The sequence below is a fragment of the Delphinus delphis genome, chromosome 9, assembly GCF_949987515.2.
Source record: "Delphinus delphis chromosome 9, mDelDel1.2, whole genome shotgun sequence".
NCBI lineage: Eukaryota > Metazoa > Chordata > Mammalia > Artiodactyla > Delphinidae > Delphinus > Delphinus delphis.
The window spans coordinates 10,128,094-10,146,391 of NC_082691.1; the positions used below are offsets into that span (position 1 = coordinate 10,128,094).

Genomic DNA, 18,298 nt, shown 5'->3' on the forward strand with positions numbered 1-18,298 from the left:
GGGATGTAGCGGGCTCTCGGCACAGATCAGGAGCTTGGAGGGTGTGGGTCAGTTTCTGCCATGGGCCAGGCCTGGAGTCCCTGCAGGGCCCCTGTGCATGCCCAGGCCCCCGCACATCTCCCCAGAGGGCTGCCCGATGTTGTAGTGAAGGGCACTGATGACAGGTAACACTGTGTGCTAGACTAATGCGACTCTGGACACACACTGAAGATTTCACAATGTTTTCATTCACAAACACAAACAGAAGAGCCTTACGTTATACTCAAAGCGGCGTGCCCAGGTGCCATGAGGTCAGGGGGACCCTGGGGGTGTACTGATGCAGCAGAAAACATTGGGCCAGACCTCAGGGTGCTGGACAGTGTCCAGGCAGCTCCCACCTTATTCACTCCAGCGCTTTGGGCAAACGCTTCCCCTCTGCAATCTTCAGTTTCCCCATCTGGAAAATGATGGACTGTACCAGGTGAGCTTTATTTTTTAATTATTATTTACTAATTACATGGTTTTTTTAGAAAAACGTAAAATGGATTTAAGTGATGTTAAAATTTCCCATCATGTTACCTCCTAGATATTACCAATGTTCCCATTTCCATGAATCTCTTTTTGGATGTGTGTGTGTGTGTGTGTGTGTGTGTGTGTGTGTGTGTGTGTGTGTGTGTGTGTGTGTATGATGTGTATATGTGTGATTTTTAAAACGGGATCACACTATACCATCTGTTCTACAGCATTTTTGCATTTAATATATTATGAACATTTTGTCTACAGTGTGTATTTACATACACAAGCATACATGTGTACATACGTGTACATGTACACATGTGTGTACACATGTTGACACACAGATTACTGGCTGCAGAGCATTCCTGTCCTTAGATGTGTGTGCACTTCTATCAGGGCTCTTAAAATTAACGCTTCACAGGCGTAAGAGGAAATGAGTGACTACTTGGTCTCATTGTCTCCTGATGCTTCTATAAGTGGAACTGCCCCTTCAAAGGTCGTGCGTGCTCTCAAGGCTTGCACCCAACGCTGAAAGCTGACCTGCCCTCCGGGAGGGCTGTGGCCACCGAGAGCCCAAGCAGCAGGGTGGCGAGGGCTCCCTTCCACCACCCACAGCACCTGAGCCTGGAGAGCTTCCCCAGTGTGATGGTCTGTGCCAACAGAAGGGGATGCGTCCCCAGTAGAACCCCTGTCTCTGACAATCTCCTTCAACACTCTTGGGCGCCTCCAGGATTCAGGGATCTCAAAGCATTAGGATGTGACCTCAGATAGTGCCTCAATTTAAAGACAAAGGAGAGAACGGGGACAAAATCCAGCCACCCAAAATCACACAGCAACTTAGTGGCAAAGTTCAGATGGATAATACTTTTTAAAAATACCAGAAGAGTAGCAAGGGCAAAGCGTGCTGATTCTGGAGTCAGACAGTCTGGGGTTCTCGTCTTTTCTGTTGTTGTTGTTCATTTTGAAGTATTATTAGTCACACCTGAGAGTGAACGCGTTTATCAGATCTTTGCCGAGAAAGGTTTTTCAGAGGGTGAGGATTTAGTGGTTCTGCTAGGCGCCCATAAATGATCTTGGGAAGCTACCCCGCCCCCCTCGCGGCTCAGTCTCCTCCTCATTGAAATGGGGATAATAAACATGCTGCTCTGGGTTCCTCGGAGGCTGAGATCACGTCTCAGAACCAACATTCACAGGCTGCGGGTTCAGGGTGGCGGCTGTTGCTCTTCTCTGCTGCACCCTCCCTTCAGCCCCTCCCCACCCCCCAAGATGCTTAAGGCGAGGTGGGAGGTTAGTGTGTTAAGTGACCAGTATTCTGAAGTGGTGTTACCGTTCGTTCACTCAGCGTCACCTGGGATTCGTTAGAAATGCCAATTATGGGTCCTCGTGCAGACCTACTTGCGGCTGGGCCCAGCTGGGGGCTCCAACAGGCCCTGGAGTAGTTCCAATCAGCTCAAGTTTGGGACTGCGGAGTCCGATTGCTGCGGTCACCCTCAGCTGTCCTACCTTCTGACTCTGCACTCCAGTCACGACAGGGCATATCTGGTCTCGGATGCCTTGGGGACTGAGGTGGGGCGATGACCTCCACTCCTTTAGGATGTGGTGGCAATATTGGTAAACCACTTGGCACACTGTGAGGGCACCCACCTGTGGGCCCTGACTTCCTGAAGGCCCGGACACACAACCCAGTTGCACACAGAGGAACCTGCCAGGTGGAGCCACTCAAGGCTCGGGGCTCCACCCCTGCGTGGCTCTTGCACCTGCGGGGTCATCAAGGGGAGACTGCATACAGGTGGGCTCCTGCACGCCTGCGTGGGCCTGCCGTGTGGACCCGGCGGGTACTTCAGGGTGCAGGGGCTCGCCGTGCACTGCAGCTCGCCAAGGCATCTGGTCCCCGCTGGGAAGCAGGATGGACCCCGGGGCGCAGGTAGCCCAGGGCAGGATGGGGGCGAGGCGGCAGGATGGGGGCGAGGAGGGGGGATGCGGGCGTGCAGGCAGGGTCGAGGTGGGGCGGTGGAGAGGGAGGCTTCTGGGTGTGCCTGGGGCGCAGGTAAGCCGGGGCACGATGGGGCTGGAGGGTGGGGGTTTGGTGGGGTGCCGGGGACCAGGCAGGAGGGGAGGGGTGCTGCAGGCGGCCGAGGTAGGGGGACACCAGCTCCTGCCGCCGGCTGAGGCAGAAGCAGGATCCGCCTGAGCTCCCGGTAGGTCAGGCAGGTCCTGCGCTGGCATCAGGGGGCCTCCTTGTCCTTGGCCTGGGGACCCAGGCCCACTTTTCTCCCCAACGGGCAACCTGTGCTCGGAGGCCCCGCTTGCCCGGGCATGGCACCCAATGCACCATCCCAGAGACATCAGAGGGGATTCCCTTGTTCTGCTGCCCCCCACTCCCCACACCCCTTATCCCCCAAACCCTCTGTCCTGGGTCTCGGCCTCTCTGGGGAAAGCCTGGAGGCCCAGGGAAGCAGTGGGCAGCAGAGGGGAACCCATGCAACGCCTTGCTCCAGAAGCGAAATGGAAAGCGGGGCTGCACAATTAGGTCGCAGGCCCCAGGAGAAGTTCAAAACCTGACCTTCATAACCCTGTATTTTGGCTCCAGTGGGACCAGCTGACTCGAGACCCCTCAACCACTTCTGTCCCAACCAGGGGATTCCTGGGAGGATTTCTGAGTCTCGGTGTGCCTGTCTCTTCACCAGCCAAGTAGGGCTTTCTTTTCTTTTTCATTTGTAAAGAGGTAATACGTACCCATGGTTTCCAAATAAAATAGCATAAACAGGTACACAGTGACTCCCGCCACCCTCTGTCCAGCCCGCAGCATAAGTAAACATCATGTTTTTAGCCTCTTCTGGAACTTTCTTTAGATTCTTTTTTTCCCTCCGTTTGTACAAAAGGACTCTACCTAAAACAAAGAGATCTTTCCTTATCTGTATATTTTTTTTAAAATTGTATATAAAATACTGTTAAGGGTCCTTGCACATTTATCCATTAGGCTATCAGTTTTTTCCTAGATATTAGAAAATTAACACCTTATTTATCTTTTCTAGAACTTGTGTTTTACCTTTTTTTATTTAGTATATCATCTTTTTAAAAAATTATATTTAGTTTATTCTTTTATGGCTTCTGTATTATGAGTTATTAAAAAGCCTTATTTCTGACAAATTTACAGAGGAATTCACCACTGTTTCCTTCCAATTCTTATATAGCTTTGCTTTTATATATTTAAATATCCATTTGGAATTTATCATGGTGAATGATGTGAATAAGAATCCAACTTTGTTTTAGATTTTTTAAAATTATTCTGCTTTTTCCTAGTAATCTATGAATTTTTTAAGACTATAATATTCAGTGCCTTGTAATTTATTTTATATAAGGTATGAGGTAGGAACATGTTTTTACTATTGTTTTGGTTTTTTTCCAAATGACTGACCAGTCAGAACAACATGCAAAGAGGAAGAGAAGAAAAACCTCTCTTCCCTACTCCTTTGAAAGCCTACCTTTTCCCATATGATATTCCCATATGAATGTCGAGACCATCTTTTTTTTTTTTCTTTTTTTTGCGATATGCTGGCTTCTCACTGCTGTGGCCTCTCCCGTTGTGGAGCACAAGCTCCGGTCGCGCAGGCTCAGCGGCCGTGGCTCACGGGCCCAGCCGCTCCGCTGCATGTGGGATCCTCCCAGACCGGGACACGAACCCGCACCCCCTGCATCGGCAGGCGGACTCTCAACCACTGCACCACCAGGGAAGCCCTCGAGACCATCTTTTTAAAACAGTACTAATTTTTTATCTGTAAGCTTTGTATATATATTTGTAAGACAATACTAAATCATTTTTTCTGTAATACTAAAACATTTTTTCAATATGTTACAATATCGCTTTATTAAAAAACATCAAACTTCTGAAATTGAATTATTGGCTCTTTATTCATTTTCATAAGTGGGTTGGTTAAAAGTAGCTCCTGTTAATAAGAATATCTTCGCTAGGGCTTCCCTGGTGGCGCAGTGGTTGAGAGTCCGCCTGCCGATGCAGGGGACACGGGTTCGTGCCCCGGTCCGGGAAGCTCCCACATGCCGCGGAGCGGCTGGGCCCGTGAGCCATGGCCGCTGAGCCTGCGCGTCCGGAGCCAGTGCTCCGTAACGGGAGAGACCACAGCAGTGAGAGTCCCGCGTACAGCAAAAAAAAAAAAAAAAAAAGAATATCTTCGCTTGAAGTTTCTTTTTATTCTGAGATCTCAGTCCCTGTTTGAAGTAGGAAGACTTAGTCTCTTTGGATAAGTGCTGATTATCTTCCAAGGGGTTTGGATCATTTATTTTTCTCCTTGATCTAGCAGGGGCTAAAAAAAAAAAAAAAGTGAATTATCCTTACTACTTTATTTCTGTTTCTCCTTATTTCTCCTTGGATTTTGCTCTATGAGTGTGGATGCTACACTGTCTGGTGCAAAGATAATTATAACAGAAAAGCATTTTGGCTTTCATTACACTGTACTTTTATGATCTTAATGTATTTTGCCATGAATTCAGCCTTTTCCAATATAAATAGTGAAGTCGCTGAATTTTTTCACTTGTTCTTCTCTGATTGTCTTTGCCATCATTCTACTTCAAAACTTTCTGAACACCTCATCTTCAGTGCATATTGCTGTATACAGTGTGGAGTTGGATTTTCTTTCTAATCCAATCTGAGAGTCTTTTAATAGGTGAGTTTTTTCTCTTTGCATTTGATGTGGCAGCTGTTCGAACTTCACGAAACAATAAGTAGATGATAAGTAAATGAAAAGATGTTCAATGTCATTGGACATTACAGAAATTCAAATGAAAACTACTATGCAAATGAGATACCACTACTCACCTATTAGAAAACTGAAATTAAAAAAGTTTTTAGGGGCTTCCCTGGTGGTGCAGTGGTTGAGAATCTGCCTGCCAATGCAGGGGACACAGGTTTGATCCCTCGTCTGGGAAGATCCCACATGCCGCGGAGCCACTAAGCCCATGCGCCAAAACTACTGAGCCTGCGCTCTAGAGCCCGCGAGCCACAACTACTGAGCCCACGTGCCACAACTACCAAAGCCCGCGTGCCTAGAGCCCGTGCTCTGCAACAAGAGAAGCCACGACAATGAGAAGCTCGCACACCGCAACTAGAGGAAGCCCACACGCAGCAATGAAGACCCAACTCAGCCAAAAATAAATAAATAAAATAAATACATTTATTATTAAAAAAAATTTAAACTGACAGTACCAAATGCTGGTGAGGGTGTGGAAGAAACAGAACTCTCCCTCGCTGCTGGTGGGATGGAAGGGATGGAAGAATGGCATAGCCACTTTGGAAGATAGTTTGGTAGTTTCTGATACCAACTCATACTCTGGAGTAAATCTTATCTTTCAGGTTTATTTAGAGTTACGTTAATCCATTCTAAGCATTTTTGTTAAAGCAAACAATGTTCAAAAGGACCCCAAGGGCTACACAGAAGACGCCATGTAAATGATCGTGATCAGTTCATCCTCCCAGGAGGAAGGGGCGCTTCCTCCCTGCTTTCTGGCGGAGCTCAAGGCATCCTGGCGCATGAAGCCAGACCTCCACAGACGTGGGTGTCAACAGCTCTGATCCACAGCTCGTCTCTTCTGCTTACCTGCTTCTGGTCACTCACGCCACCCCGCCTTGATGTTCCCCTCAGTTCCTTGATGCAGATCACACCCACCTCATAAGAATACTGTGAGAAATCCAGGAGAACAGATTTTGAACGTTGCAGCACACTCCATGGAATAAATGTGTCCATGGGAAGCCCTCCCTAGACTGTATTTTCAGCACCTCTAATGGTTTAGTCAAGGATTTATTTTGGAAGAAGAAAAAAGGTGGCCACGATGGACTCGCTGCTGTCTGTCATGGGGTTTGGCACTGGGATATTATCAAGCTTTTCAAAAGCATCACACCTCACCCCACTCTCAGCATCTGCACCTGCACAACACAATTCCACTTACGTACCCAAAACCGCAGTTTTGTTTTTTCATGTTGAGTTTCAACGTTGAGATGATTTCATTGACATTTCAAACTTTTTTTTTTTCTGAAAAGTATTACCTGAAAGTCCTCTGTTTTTTCAGTCCTATCCTTGAAAACCATCTTTCTGGCGGATGCTTAAAATTTTCACCAAAAAAAGACAAAACTATTGAAAAGGCAGGCAGAGCGTGAGTGTGGTCTTGTCCTGTGATGGGTTTCATCTTGGTGCTGGAAGCTTCCCTCGCTGAGGCAGACCTGGAGTGTCTGCCTCATGGTGGCTGTACCTCAGGAACGTGCCCGGTAGGGCTTGGTGCCGGGCCCGAGGCTCCACTTGCTGTGACCTTCTAGGATGCTGACCTCTGTGCTTTGTTTTGGCAGCTTCCTGAGTTGAGCTCCTCTGAGGATGAGGGCTTTTCTTCCGTGACCAGACGGACGTCCCTGACAAGGGTCCTAAAGCACAGCACCCCAGAGGGAGCTGCCCCCAGCTGGCACTCAGAGATACTGGGCGATGTCCCCTCACGCCAGGAAGGGGGCTCTGCAGGCGGGTCCCCACTGCCTGTGCACTCCCCCTGGGACCTCCCTTCGTCCCCGGGAGAGCTCAGCCCCAAGGCCCCCTTCAGAAAGAGGCGGCTTTCCACCATCCGGGCCTCTGAGGTGTCCAGTGGGCAGCTAGGATCCAACTCAGACCCCTTTGCGCTGGAGGAAGACCCACCCGTGCCAGCCTCGGTCACCCGGCGGCGGCAGCAGCAGCAGCAGCAGCGCAAGTCCCCCCGAGCAAGGAGATCGCCACCAAACCCGGGATTGCCCGGGATCCCGAACACAGCCAGGAGGAGGCCACGGGACCTGAAGAGACTGGCTGCTGCGGTAGGACCTGACCCCGACCCATCCCCTGGAGCTCTGCGCCCCTGCCCAAGGCCCCCTGGGAAGCATCCTGGTGGCACCTGAGAGAGCAAACGCTGCCCTTTTCTCACTGATGGGCCCCTGGCCTGGGCATTGTGAGGTCACCAGGACTGGAGGAGATCGTCCAGCTCAGGGCCCTGCCTGTACCCCATCCTTCCCCCACTCTGAGGGGTCCCCGTGACCCCACGGGAAGGACCTTTGCTTGTGCCATGAAATATGTGCCTCCCATGGTTCCCATGTGCTCCCCAAACTCCTTAGCATAGCCTGCCTTCCCGTGCTGTAGAGATGAGATAGCACAGGGTGGGAGTCCCCAGAAAGCCCCTTGCTCTGTCCTCCTCTCAGCCACGAGCCCCTGCAGCCGCACCTGCTCTGCTGTTCTGGCCAACCTCGGGGTCCTGGTGGGTGGAGGGTCTCCTGGTCCCTTCCCGCTGTGAGCTCTGCTTCCCAGCCCCTCAGCTGGTCCTCTGGTGACCTCATGTTCTAGGAGCTTCTCGGGAAGGGGCACTGCTGTGGACACTGCTGCCTTGCCTTTCACACGAGATCCTCTGCCCATTTTTAAGTTGGGTTTGCTTTGGGGCTATTGAGTTATATAAATTCTTTATCTATTTTGGATATTAACCCCTTATCAGATATGATACGATTTGTAAATATTTTCTCCCATTTCATAGGTTGCTTTTCATTTTGTTGATGGTTTCCTTTGCTGAGCAGACGCTTTTTAGTTTGTTTTTACTTTTATTGCCTTTGCTTTGGTGTCAAATAAAAAAACCATCACAAAGACCATTGTCAAGGAGCTCACCCCCATGTTTTCTTCTAGGACTTTTATGGGTTTAGGTCTGACATTCAAGTTTTTAAGCCGTTTTGAGTTGGTTTTTGTGTATGGTGTATGATAGTGTTCCAGTTTAATTGTTTCTGCATGTGGCTGTCTGGATTTTCCAACACAATTTATTGAAGAGACTGTCCTTTCCTTATTGTACATTCTTGGCTCTTTTGTCATAAATTGACCATATATACATGGGTTTATTTCTAGGCTCTCTATGCTGTTCCTTTGATCTATGTGTCTGTTTTTATGCCAATACCATACTGTTTTTATTACTATGGCTTTGTAATATAGTTTGAAATCAGGACGCATGATGCCCCCAGCTTTGTTCTTTCTCAAGATTGTTTTGGCTCTGTGGGGGCCTTTGTGGTTCCACATGAATTTTAAAATTGTTCATAAACATTTTTTTGTAAAAAATGCCATTAGAATTTTGATAGAGATTGCACTGAATCTGTAGATGGCTTTGGGTAACATGGACACTTTAACAATATCAATTCTTCCAGTCCATGAGCACAGAATATCTTTTCATTTATTCGTGTCATCTTCATCGCCTAGTGGTCTCTTTTCTCTTTCCCGTCTTACTTTTTCACGCTACTTCTTCAGAGTGTCATTCGGTTCTACCTTCCAAGGTTACCTACTGCAGGACGACTTGACTTTCCAGGAGCTCCCTCGTTCCCGTAAGTTCCTCTCATTGGCCTTTTGCCCCCTCTGCTTGGCTTCACTTGCCTTTCTGGGGCCGCTGCTCATGGAGTGAGTTTTTCTGATGCCACCCTCCACACCCTGCTGAGTCTCAGGACCGTGCCTGGTTGTAGTCAGGAGCAGGTAATTACCAGCAGATCAGAAGCTCTGTGTGCATTTCTGGGTGGGACCTGTCGACCGGGGGCTGCCCGGGGGCCTCGGCTGCCTCTCCATTGCAGGACAGATGCTTCCTCTCACTGGTCAGTATCCCCACAAGCTAATGTCCTTCTGCTAGGAGAAGCATGAGCCTGGCTGGAATATTCTGGAGGAAGGAGAGAAGGGGCCTGCAGGTCTCACTGGTTTTGGTGGGGGGAGATTGCCACAAACCCTACCTACCCCCAGCTGAGCCTGGGTCCCCAGAAACAGTGCAGCCCCTCCATGCAGGCAGAGACCCTCTTCCTCAATCACTGGGACAGACACTGGGTCCTCCACGGCACCAGGCTCTCCCATTCCTCATTTTGCCCCTAGGGCTTGCCTCTATTTTTATACTTTCAGGGTATTTGGGGGACCCTGACCCACAGCGGGCCTGCCATCGGTGGCCGGCAGACCCCAGCCTTCTTTCCTTTCGCCTCCACGATTGTCCTCTGAGATCCAGTCCCCACACCAAACGCCATGGGATCTGGCTAAGCCACCTGAGCCCTGCCCCCCTCCACTTTCTATGTGCCCCTGCCTTGTTCAGCAACCTAAGTCATCCTGCTTCCATCTTCCCCACGCTGTCCCGGGGACCCTCTCCCTCCCTCCCCTGCCCTGGGCAGCTCTGGAAGAGCCCCTTGAAAACACAGCAGGAAAATGGCCCGTCTAGACAGCCTCACACAGACACTCACTCATCTGCAGGTGCCAACCACCCCTCACGTTCCCCTAGGGACCATGCCTAGCTGGTCCCTCCTTGTTCCTGTCCCCTCCCCAGTGACCTCTCTGTGCCCTTGTCAGACCCAGATCCTGGGGTCCTAACCCCATCCACTCACATACCTGCCAGTCCCCACACTGGGATTCGGTCCTCTGGGAGGTTGCTAGCTCCGTCTTGGGGTCATGGTGCCCGGCATGCGGGGGCAGAGCCGTGGACGCTGGCGAGGCCAGCTCTCACTTGTGAGTCCTGGGTGGTGCCCGAAAGTCAACCCGTGTGAGGGTCTGCAGCCCTGGGTGGGCACCTGCTTTTCCAACACAGATTGTCTCTAGCAAAGGTCAGTGCTCCTACAAGGTAGACCTCAGAGATGCCTTTCTTTTAACAGACAGAGCGGCTGAGGCAGTGGGAGATCCATCAGCTTCAGAGCATCGAGGAGGCCACCCAGCACGAACTCACCATCGAAGACGACTGAGTGCTCAGCCCCGGGACCGGGACGCAGCTGTGCTCGGGAGCTCCTGCTGTGGCCTGACTTACTCATCTGTCCATCCGACTGTCTGTCTGTCTGTCAACCCCACACCTTCCTCAGGACTTGCTCTGGGTCCAACCTTGACCTCCGTTGCACCTCTGGGTGGGTTGGGAGGAACTGGCGTATGATCTTGTTGCTCAGATTCCAAATGTGGCTTTCAGAGGCGCCAACTGAGATGAGGGGATAGAGGAAGCAGGTACAGACAGGTGAGGTGGATGCCCCAGGGCCACCCTGGAGGTACCCGGAGATGAGACGTAACCCATCTGCCCTGTCTTCTTCCCCAGCACCGCCAGATGAGCCTGAGATGCTGGGATGACACAATGTAGGGAATAGGACCAAGTTTCACAGGTAAATACCAAGGAGCTAGGCAGCCCACCCAGCTGGAGAGGACAGGGTCTTAGACTGCCACTCCAGGAAAGGCCAAAACAGTGGCTCTCAACTGGAGGGCATTCTGAGACTTTGTGGTTGCTGGTTTGTTTAGGGTATTGGGGGGCGGGGTGAGGAATTTAAACCCCTGCAGTTGTGCGGGGCTGTCTCCTGTCCCGTCCTTCTCTAGAACTGAGCTCTCTACCTCACTGCTTAGGATAAAGATCCCACGAAAGGGCTGGAGGTTTCTGTGACCCTCATACTGTAAGGAAAAAAAACAACGGGTGCCCAGGTCACTTCAGTCAGCATAGCCCGGCATCAGCGTCCCAGGTCCAGGCATTTCTGAGACACGTCTGTTAGTGGACCCGTTGTGATTATGAATACAGAGCTAGATTTTATCCTTGTAAATGCTTTCACACCACCCCTCCACTTTAAAAGTGGTTTTTTCCTTCCTTCTAAAAACCAAAAACGCTTACGTTTCCAGTGCCATTGGGTGCTGCCTCCGCAGCCCATCCTCCAGGCCAGTCATCCGTGACCTGGGTCTTCTCAGGGACGCAGATAAAGCCTATTGCTAGAGCAGAGTCCAACCGGGCACCCTAAACAGAGCCTCAGGCTGGCCTGAAACGACAGGAGGTGGCAGATTCCAAGGGACGGCAAGGTTGAGGATGGTCTAAGAGAGAGGGAAGAGTCTTACTCTGGAGCTGCTGGGTGGGCGGAGGGCATTCTAGATCAGAAAGATGCTCCCTGGAAGAGGCTTCATTTGTGTGGGGGTTTTGAATAAAGAAGGAATGATCGGGATTCCTCACAGGGGATTAGATGCAGGCTGAGGGCTGCAATTATTGGGATAGTTGCTTCAAATTTCCTCTGTTGATGTTCTTATATATGTTGGCAAGAACTTATTTACTGTGTAGTGTGTTTAAACATTTAAGTTTTATGAGCTACTCTCTCCTTTACAAGCTGACTATTCGACTTGTTCACTTTTCCTTTTTTATAACAATTACCAGATCATAAAATAGTTCATACTTTTGCGTTACATTTGAAAAATTAAGAAGCAGAAAAACTACCTATAATTGCAATACCATGGAGATTAAATACTTCAGTGTAATTCCTTCCCGTCTTTGTCATTAAAAATAAACAATTTTCATGAGAACTGTTCCCAAAGTCTGTGTCTGATACAAAGTAATTCAGACGTGTAACCACGTGAATTCTATCTGTTTTCATCCTTTAAAAGAAATCTGATTGAGAATGAGTCTAGGGAGGAAGAAAAAGAATGTAGGGACTTTGGGGAAGCTTGTTTTGAAAGACTGGGAATTATAGGGACTCAGGAAAAAGGTTTACCCCTGAGATAATTTCCTAGATATTTATGTTGAGTCTTGTTGACTGAAAAAAACGCACAACCTAAAATCTGAGAATTTTTCTACTCAGTGGACTTACTGAGGACTTAAGCCTGGATACAGCCTCTTGGATCACTCAGAGGGATGGTTCTGAAGAGGTAAAGGAGGAGCCAGGATATATCACAGTTTTTGGAAAAAAAAAAAAGGTCGTTGAACATCAAAATATTATTGCTAATTAAAGAAGCCGACATCTCAAGTTAAAGCCTCTAGTGCTTTTCTATATGGGAAGACGCAAGAGGCTGGAGTCCTCGAAATCATTCCTTTGATGTGCACCTTAGCTATCGAGGGCCAGCATCCCGTTTTTCTCCATCCTGAATCCCCTCAGGGTGCACCGTTGGAGCAGCGGCAGTGGCTGAGGACTGCAACATCCTTTGTTCACTGAAATGGCAGGGGACATCCTTTGTCCACGCTCTCCTATGTGTTAACAAAAGAGATTCTTGACTTCCCGGGTGGTCCAGTGCTTAAGACTCCGCCCTCCCGATGCAGGGGGCGTGGGTTCGATCCCCGGTTGGGGAATTAAGATCTTGCGTGCCACATGGCGTGGCCAAAAAAACAAAACAAAACAACCCCCCAAAACGAACCGAAAAACCAGATTCTTACATTCATACAATTGGAGTATATGTAAGTATCGTAGGCCCGCTAGTTAAAGTGTTTAAAGTGCAATTCTCGTGACTATCTCCCAAGTTAAACACAGGTGTTTGTGCACACGTTCCATCCACTGGAGGGCGGTGGCGGGAAGCAGAGGAACAAGGCTGTGCTGGCCGGTCTGCTGCCCGAGGGCCAGATCGCGCAAGTGGAGCGGAGTCCGTCTGACCCCCAGCACCCCACTGTATCCTCGGAGGAGGGCTGGCCTGGGAGAAGCTGGGAATGAACAGGAGGGGACATTCTCAGGTCGAGGCACTCAGGACAACGGGTACTGCCAGCTCAGGTGGGATGTACAAGGAGAATCTGCAAGATTTCCAAATGAACGGTTGTCATTGGCAACATGACAAATCTCTTAACGGTAGCCCTTGGGAATCACACTAGTGATGTTCATTTAGAGCCCAGCATGGGTGTGACTTATACCACTATTTGGAATGAAAGTGATTTCCTTAACTCTTGTTATGTATACAAACCTGTATGTTTTGCAGAAAATGCAGTTTTAAAACATACAAGGAAAGGAAATGCCTCCTTCTTCCTGCTGCAGTTTCTATCTAACTTAAAATGAGAAGATATTTCTAATCTTTATTTAAATAACACATTTTTCCCTAAAAGATCATATCTAGGCACAATGTGTGTAGTCCACACAGCATGTGCAGCCCCCTTTGTCACTAAGCGTGGTTCAGAAAACTGCTGTGTGGAGACTGCGTTTGTTTTATGGACACGCCAGCCTTACGTGTTCCAATTTCCCCATTGCCGGATATTTGGTTTGTGTGTTAGTGTATCTTAGCTTCTGCTGTGTTTTAGTTTTCTACTGCTGCATGACAAGGGACCACAAACGTAGCGGCTCAAAGCAATCCACCTCTTTTGCTTGGCTCTGGTGGCTCAGCTGGGCCCCTGCCTGGGATCTCTCCAGGTGAGATCAAGGTAGACTCTCCCCTGGGGCACCTGGGAGAGAATGGAAGAACCCAGTTCCCTGTGGTCGTAGGACTCAGGGCCCCTTGTCCTTGCTGGTTGTGGGCTGGGTGCTACTCTCAGATCCCAAAGGCCGCCCGCATTTACATGGCCTACTCCGTCTTCAGCTGTCAACCGTACAACGGAACCTGTTCACGTTTCAAATCCCTCTGCCTTTCTTTTCTGTCACCGGCCAGAGAAATTTCCTTGCTTTCAAGGGCTTTTATGAGGTCCAGTGTGCCAGGTAACATATCCAACCCCACAACTGTGGTTGGGGGGTGATATCGCATCCCTTCACAGATTTAGAGATACGGGGGCATGGACTCTTTGGGGGTTCGTTTCAGCATTCTGTCCACCAGTATGTTCCCAATTTTTCATCATTATAAATAACACTGTGATAACAGCCTTAGTACAAAATGCTTTGTGCCCATGTCTACCAACCTTGTGATGTAGAATCCTGAAGTTATTTTACTGGATTTAAGGATGTAACTGAGACAACGTCTCATTTTAAGTTGAATAGAAACTACACCAGGAAAAAGAATATACTTTTTGTGGTCCCTGTTATGTGTTACCAAGTGAGGTACAAATTACCAAGAGCAGTGCCCAAATGGGAGCTCACTGTGGCTTTCCTAGGGTTAAAAAATCTTTTAACACGTTTACCAAACTGGGGCTTCCCTGGTGGCGCAGTGGTTGAGAGTCCGCCTGCCGATGCAGCGGACATGGGTTTGTGCCCCGGTCCAGGAAGATCCCACATGCCGCGGAGCGGCTGGGCCAGTGAGCCATGGCCGCTGAGCCTGCGTGTCCGGAGCCTGTGCTCCGCAACGAGAGAGGCCACAACAGTGAGAGGGTCGCGTACCGCAAAAAAAAAAAAAAAAAAAACCAAAACATTTACCAAACTGAAAGGTGATATGAAAATTTTTTTAAATTTACATTTCTTTCACTGAGAGTTCTGTTGAACATATGTCCATATGTTTTCTAGTTAGTTGTATCTCTTCTCGGAGAATCCTGTAAATGCCTTTTTTTTTCCTTTTGGGATATTGTGCTATTCATAATGATTTTTAAAATCTCTTTCCTAGGAGTTGATTTTATTTGAAATTAAAGACACTATCAGAGAAAAGCTATACATCACAGATGAAGGTTAATTTTATGTGTCAACTTTGCTGGGCTATGGTGCCCAGTTGTTTGGTCAAACCTCAATCTAAACGTCGCTGTGAAGGTTTTTTTTTTAGATGAAATTAACATTTAAATCAGCAGACTTTGAGTAAAGCAGATGACCCTCCATGACATGGGTGGGCCTCATCCAATCAGCTGAAGGCCTTAAGAGAAAAGACGGGGGTCCCATGAGGAAGAGGGAATTCTGCCTCCAGATGTCCTTCAGACTCAAGATGCAGTCTCAGCTCTTCCCTGGGTTTCTAGCCTGCTGCCCTGCCCTGCAGAATTTGGACTTGCCAGCCCCTACATTCGTGTGAACCAATTCCTTAAAATAAATCTCTCTCTCTCCATCTCTCCCTTTCTCCCTCTCTCCCCCTCCCTCTCTTTCTTTCCCCCTCTTTCTTCCCCACTCTCTCTCTCTCTCTCTCTCTCTGTCTGTCTTTCTCTCTCTCTCTCTCTCTCTCTCTCTCTCTCTCACACACACACACACACACACACACACACACACACACACACCCCTATTAGTTCCATTTCTCTGGGAACCCTAAGACAACACACAAAGGAAAAACAACTTGATTGACACAAGTTTTCTCAAAGCAGTGATGGAAGCCATCCCTCACAGCATCAACTAAACTTGGATGGGATCATATTTCAAATTTTTCAGGGAAGAACAAACTGTCAACCAATAGTTGTGTACACAGTTTTGTTTTGTATCTTTTTTTTTTTTTTTTTTTTTTGCGGTACGCGGGCCTCTCACTGTTGTGGCCTCTCCCGTTGCAGAGCACAGGCTCCGGACGCACAGGCTCAGCGGCCATGGCTCACGGGCCCAGCCGCTCCGCGGCATGTGGGAGCTTCCCAGACCGGGGCACGAACCCGTGTCCCCTGCATCAGCAGGCGGACTCCCAACCACTGCGCCACCAGGGAAGCCCCTCACATTGTACTTTTTAACCCAGTTATGTACTATTTTTTTTAACATCTTTATTGGAGTATAATTGCTTTACAGTGTTGTGTTAGCTTCTGCTGTATAACAAAGTGAATCAGCTATACATATACATATATCCCCATATCTCCTCCTTCTTGTGTCTCCCTCCCACCCTCCCTATCCCACTCCTCTAGGTGGTCACAAAGCACCAGGCTGATCTCCCTGTGCTATGCGGCTGCTTCCCACTAGCTATCTATTTTACGTTTAGTAGTGTATATATGTCCATGCCTCTCTCTCACTTCGTCCCAGCTTACCCTTCCCCCTCCCCGTGTCCTCAAGTCCATTCTCTACGTCTGCATCTTTATTCCTGTCCTACCTCTAGGTTCTTCAGAACCATTTTTTTTTTTTAGATTCCATATATATGTGTTAGCATATGGTATTTGTTTTTCTCTTTCTGACTTACTTCACTCTGTATGACAGTCTCTAAGTCCATCCACCTCTCTACAAATAACTCAATTTCGTTTCTTTTTATGGCTGAGTAACATTCCATTGTATATATGTGCCACATCTCCTTTATCTGTAATATTTTTAAGATTGTTATGACCCTTGAGGAGGGTGGGAATACTCATGGGGGGCGTAGGAGGAGCTCTGAAGGGCTCGGATGCTCTAATTGCTGACAGGCATGGTGAGTACAGGGTGATTTATGTACTGGACACTGAGAGTCTAGGTGTCTCCCTACAGTTTATGGATGCAGCCAGGCCCACAGTCCCAGGAGGAGATGGGGCACCTCCCCAAAGAGAGATGTCGAGGCACCCCATTAACAGCTCAGCCTGTCCCACAGGAGACGAGCCCCATCCACAGATGCAGAGTTTTTAGATGATGGCAAATGTTCAATTCAAATAAGAAAGAGAGGGGACGTCCTTGGTGGCGCAGTGGTTAAGAATCTGCCTGCCAATGCAGGGGACACGGGTTCGAGCCCTGGTCCAGGAAGATCCCACATGCCACGGAGCAACAAAACCCGTGCGCCACAACTACTGAGCCTGCGCTCTAGAGACACAACTACTGAAGCCCGCATGCCTAGAGCCCATGCTCCGCAACAAGAGAAGCCACCGCAATGAGGAGCCTGCACACCGCAACTAGCGATAGCCCGCGTGCAGCAACAAAGACCCAACACAGCCAAAAAATTTTTAAAAAGAATAAAATAAAATAAATGTATAAATATAAAATGAGAGAGACTGAAACACACAAAAATATAGGAAACAGGTTATGAAGGCAGAAGAAAACATCAGAGAACCTGAAGTATGTCTTAAGGGAATAGTGGTGAAATAATAGGATGCCACAGAGAGACATACCCAGCAAATAAAAGACGCCTCAGAAATTTAAAATCTAACAAATAATTCCATAGCAGCATTGGAAGATAAAACTGAGGAACTCTCCCATACAGAGTTAGGATATGACCCTGTGTCTCTTAGGGGTATAAATACTTTGGTTTCATCCGTGGTGTTTTTCCAGAGGCTCCTTGGATCCTTTGCCCAACCCTCAGGTCCCCTCGTTCCTGCCCCTTGGTAACCCTCAGTGATATCCCTTCCTTTGCTTCCCACTTGTCCCCAAAGTCCTTCCCATTTCTCCCAGACCCTCCCCGCCTCAGCACTGCTTATCTGACAAGTCACACCAGCAGGAACTAGCACCGGCTGGGAGAGGTTCACTGCTGGCATCTGTGAACACCTGCCTAGGACATTCCTCCACCCCAGGCCCTGGGGATGCTGGGCAGGGATATGTCAGCCCAGGGAAAACAGGAGCTGCTCAGGAAAAAAGAACAACTCACTTGTGTGTTCCTAAAGAGCACGGCCTGTTCAAAGGCATAAATGTAGGTTACAGTGTGGTGTGGGTGTGACGGGGGTAAATGGGTTAATGTCCATGGGTGCTCAGAGCTCTCTTTCTCCTGCTGCGGCTGCTGGGGGTGCTTCTTCTCCACCACCTTCTCCTCCATCATCATCATCATCACCATTCATGGGCCACTCAAGTTTTCTCTGCTCTGATCCTCATTTAACCCTAATGACTTCCCTAAAGGCCTCATTTCCAAGCACAGCCACACTGGGGGTTAGGCTTCAACATATGAATTTTGGGGAAACACAATTCAGTCCATAGCAGACCTTATTTGGAACAAGGGTCTTTGCAGATATAATTAAGGTAAGGATCTGGAGATGAGATTATCTGCACTAAGGTGGGCCCTCAATCCAGTGACAGACAGTAAAGAAGACACAGATACAGAGGGAGAAGACCATGTGAAGACCAGAGATTGGAGTGATGCGGCCACAAGCCCAGGACACCTGGGGCCACCAGAAGCTGGAAGAGGCATGGGACTGAGTCTCCCTCAAGCCCCAGAAGGAACCAACCCTGTGACACCTTGATCTCAAACTTCTAGCCTCCAGAACCGTAAGAGAAAAAATTTCAATTGTTGTAAGTGCCCCCCAGTTTTTTGTAATTTGTTACAGGAGACTAACATGGCCACCCAAGTGGTCATCCTGTTTATTCATTGATTCATTTGATAAATTTCTATTGAGTAGATGAGTA

The 18,298-nt window shown here is 48.7% G+C and overlaps 1 protein-coding gene across 1 annotated transcript; it reads left to right on the forward strand.

Moving 5' to 3' along the window:
• Nucleotides 1-315: 315 nt before the first annotated feature.
• Nucleotides 316-11,800, forward strand: CCDC201 (coiled-coil domain containing 201). The gene is made up of 3 exons (XM_060019827.1): nt 316-460; nt 6,851-7,336; nt 10,157-11,800. The coding sequence occupies exons 1-3, from the start codon at nt 317-319 to the stop codon at nt 10,241-10,243; spliced, it is 717 nt and encodes a 238-aa protein (XP_059875810.1). The 5' UTR covers nt 316; the 3' UTR covers nt 10,244-11,800.
• The last annotated feature ends 6,498 nt before the right edge of the window (nt 11,801-18,298 follow it).

Excerpts from the sequence above, each read along its gene's own strand:
- CCDC201 (XM_060019827.1), top strand. The coding sequence starts at position 317 with ATGCAGCAGAAAACATTGGGCCAGACCTCAGGGTGCTGGACAGTGTCC. Across the intron at positions 461-6,850 it reads AAAATGATGGACTGTACCAG|CTTCCTGAGTTGAGCTCCTC; the intron begins GTGAGCTTTATT and ends TTGTTTTGGCAG. Across the intron at positions 7,337-10,156 it reads TGAAGAGACTGGCTGCTGCG|ACAGAGCGGCTGAGGCAGTG; the intron begins GTAGGACCTGAC and ends TTCTTTTAACAG.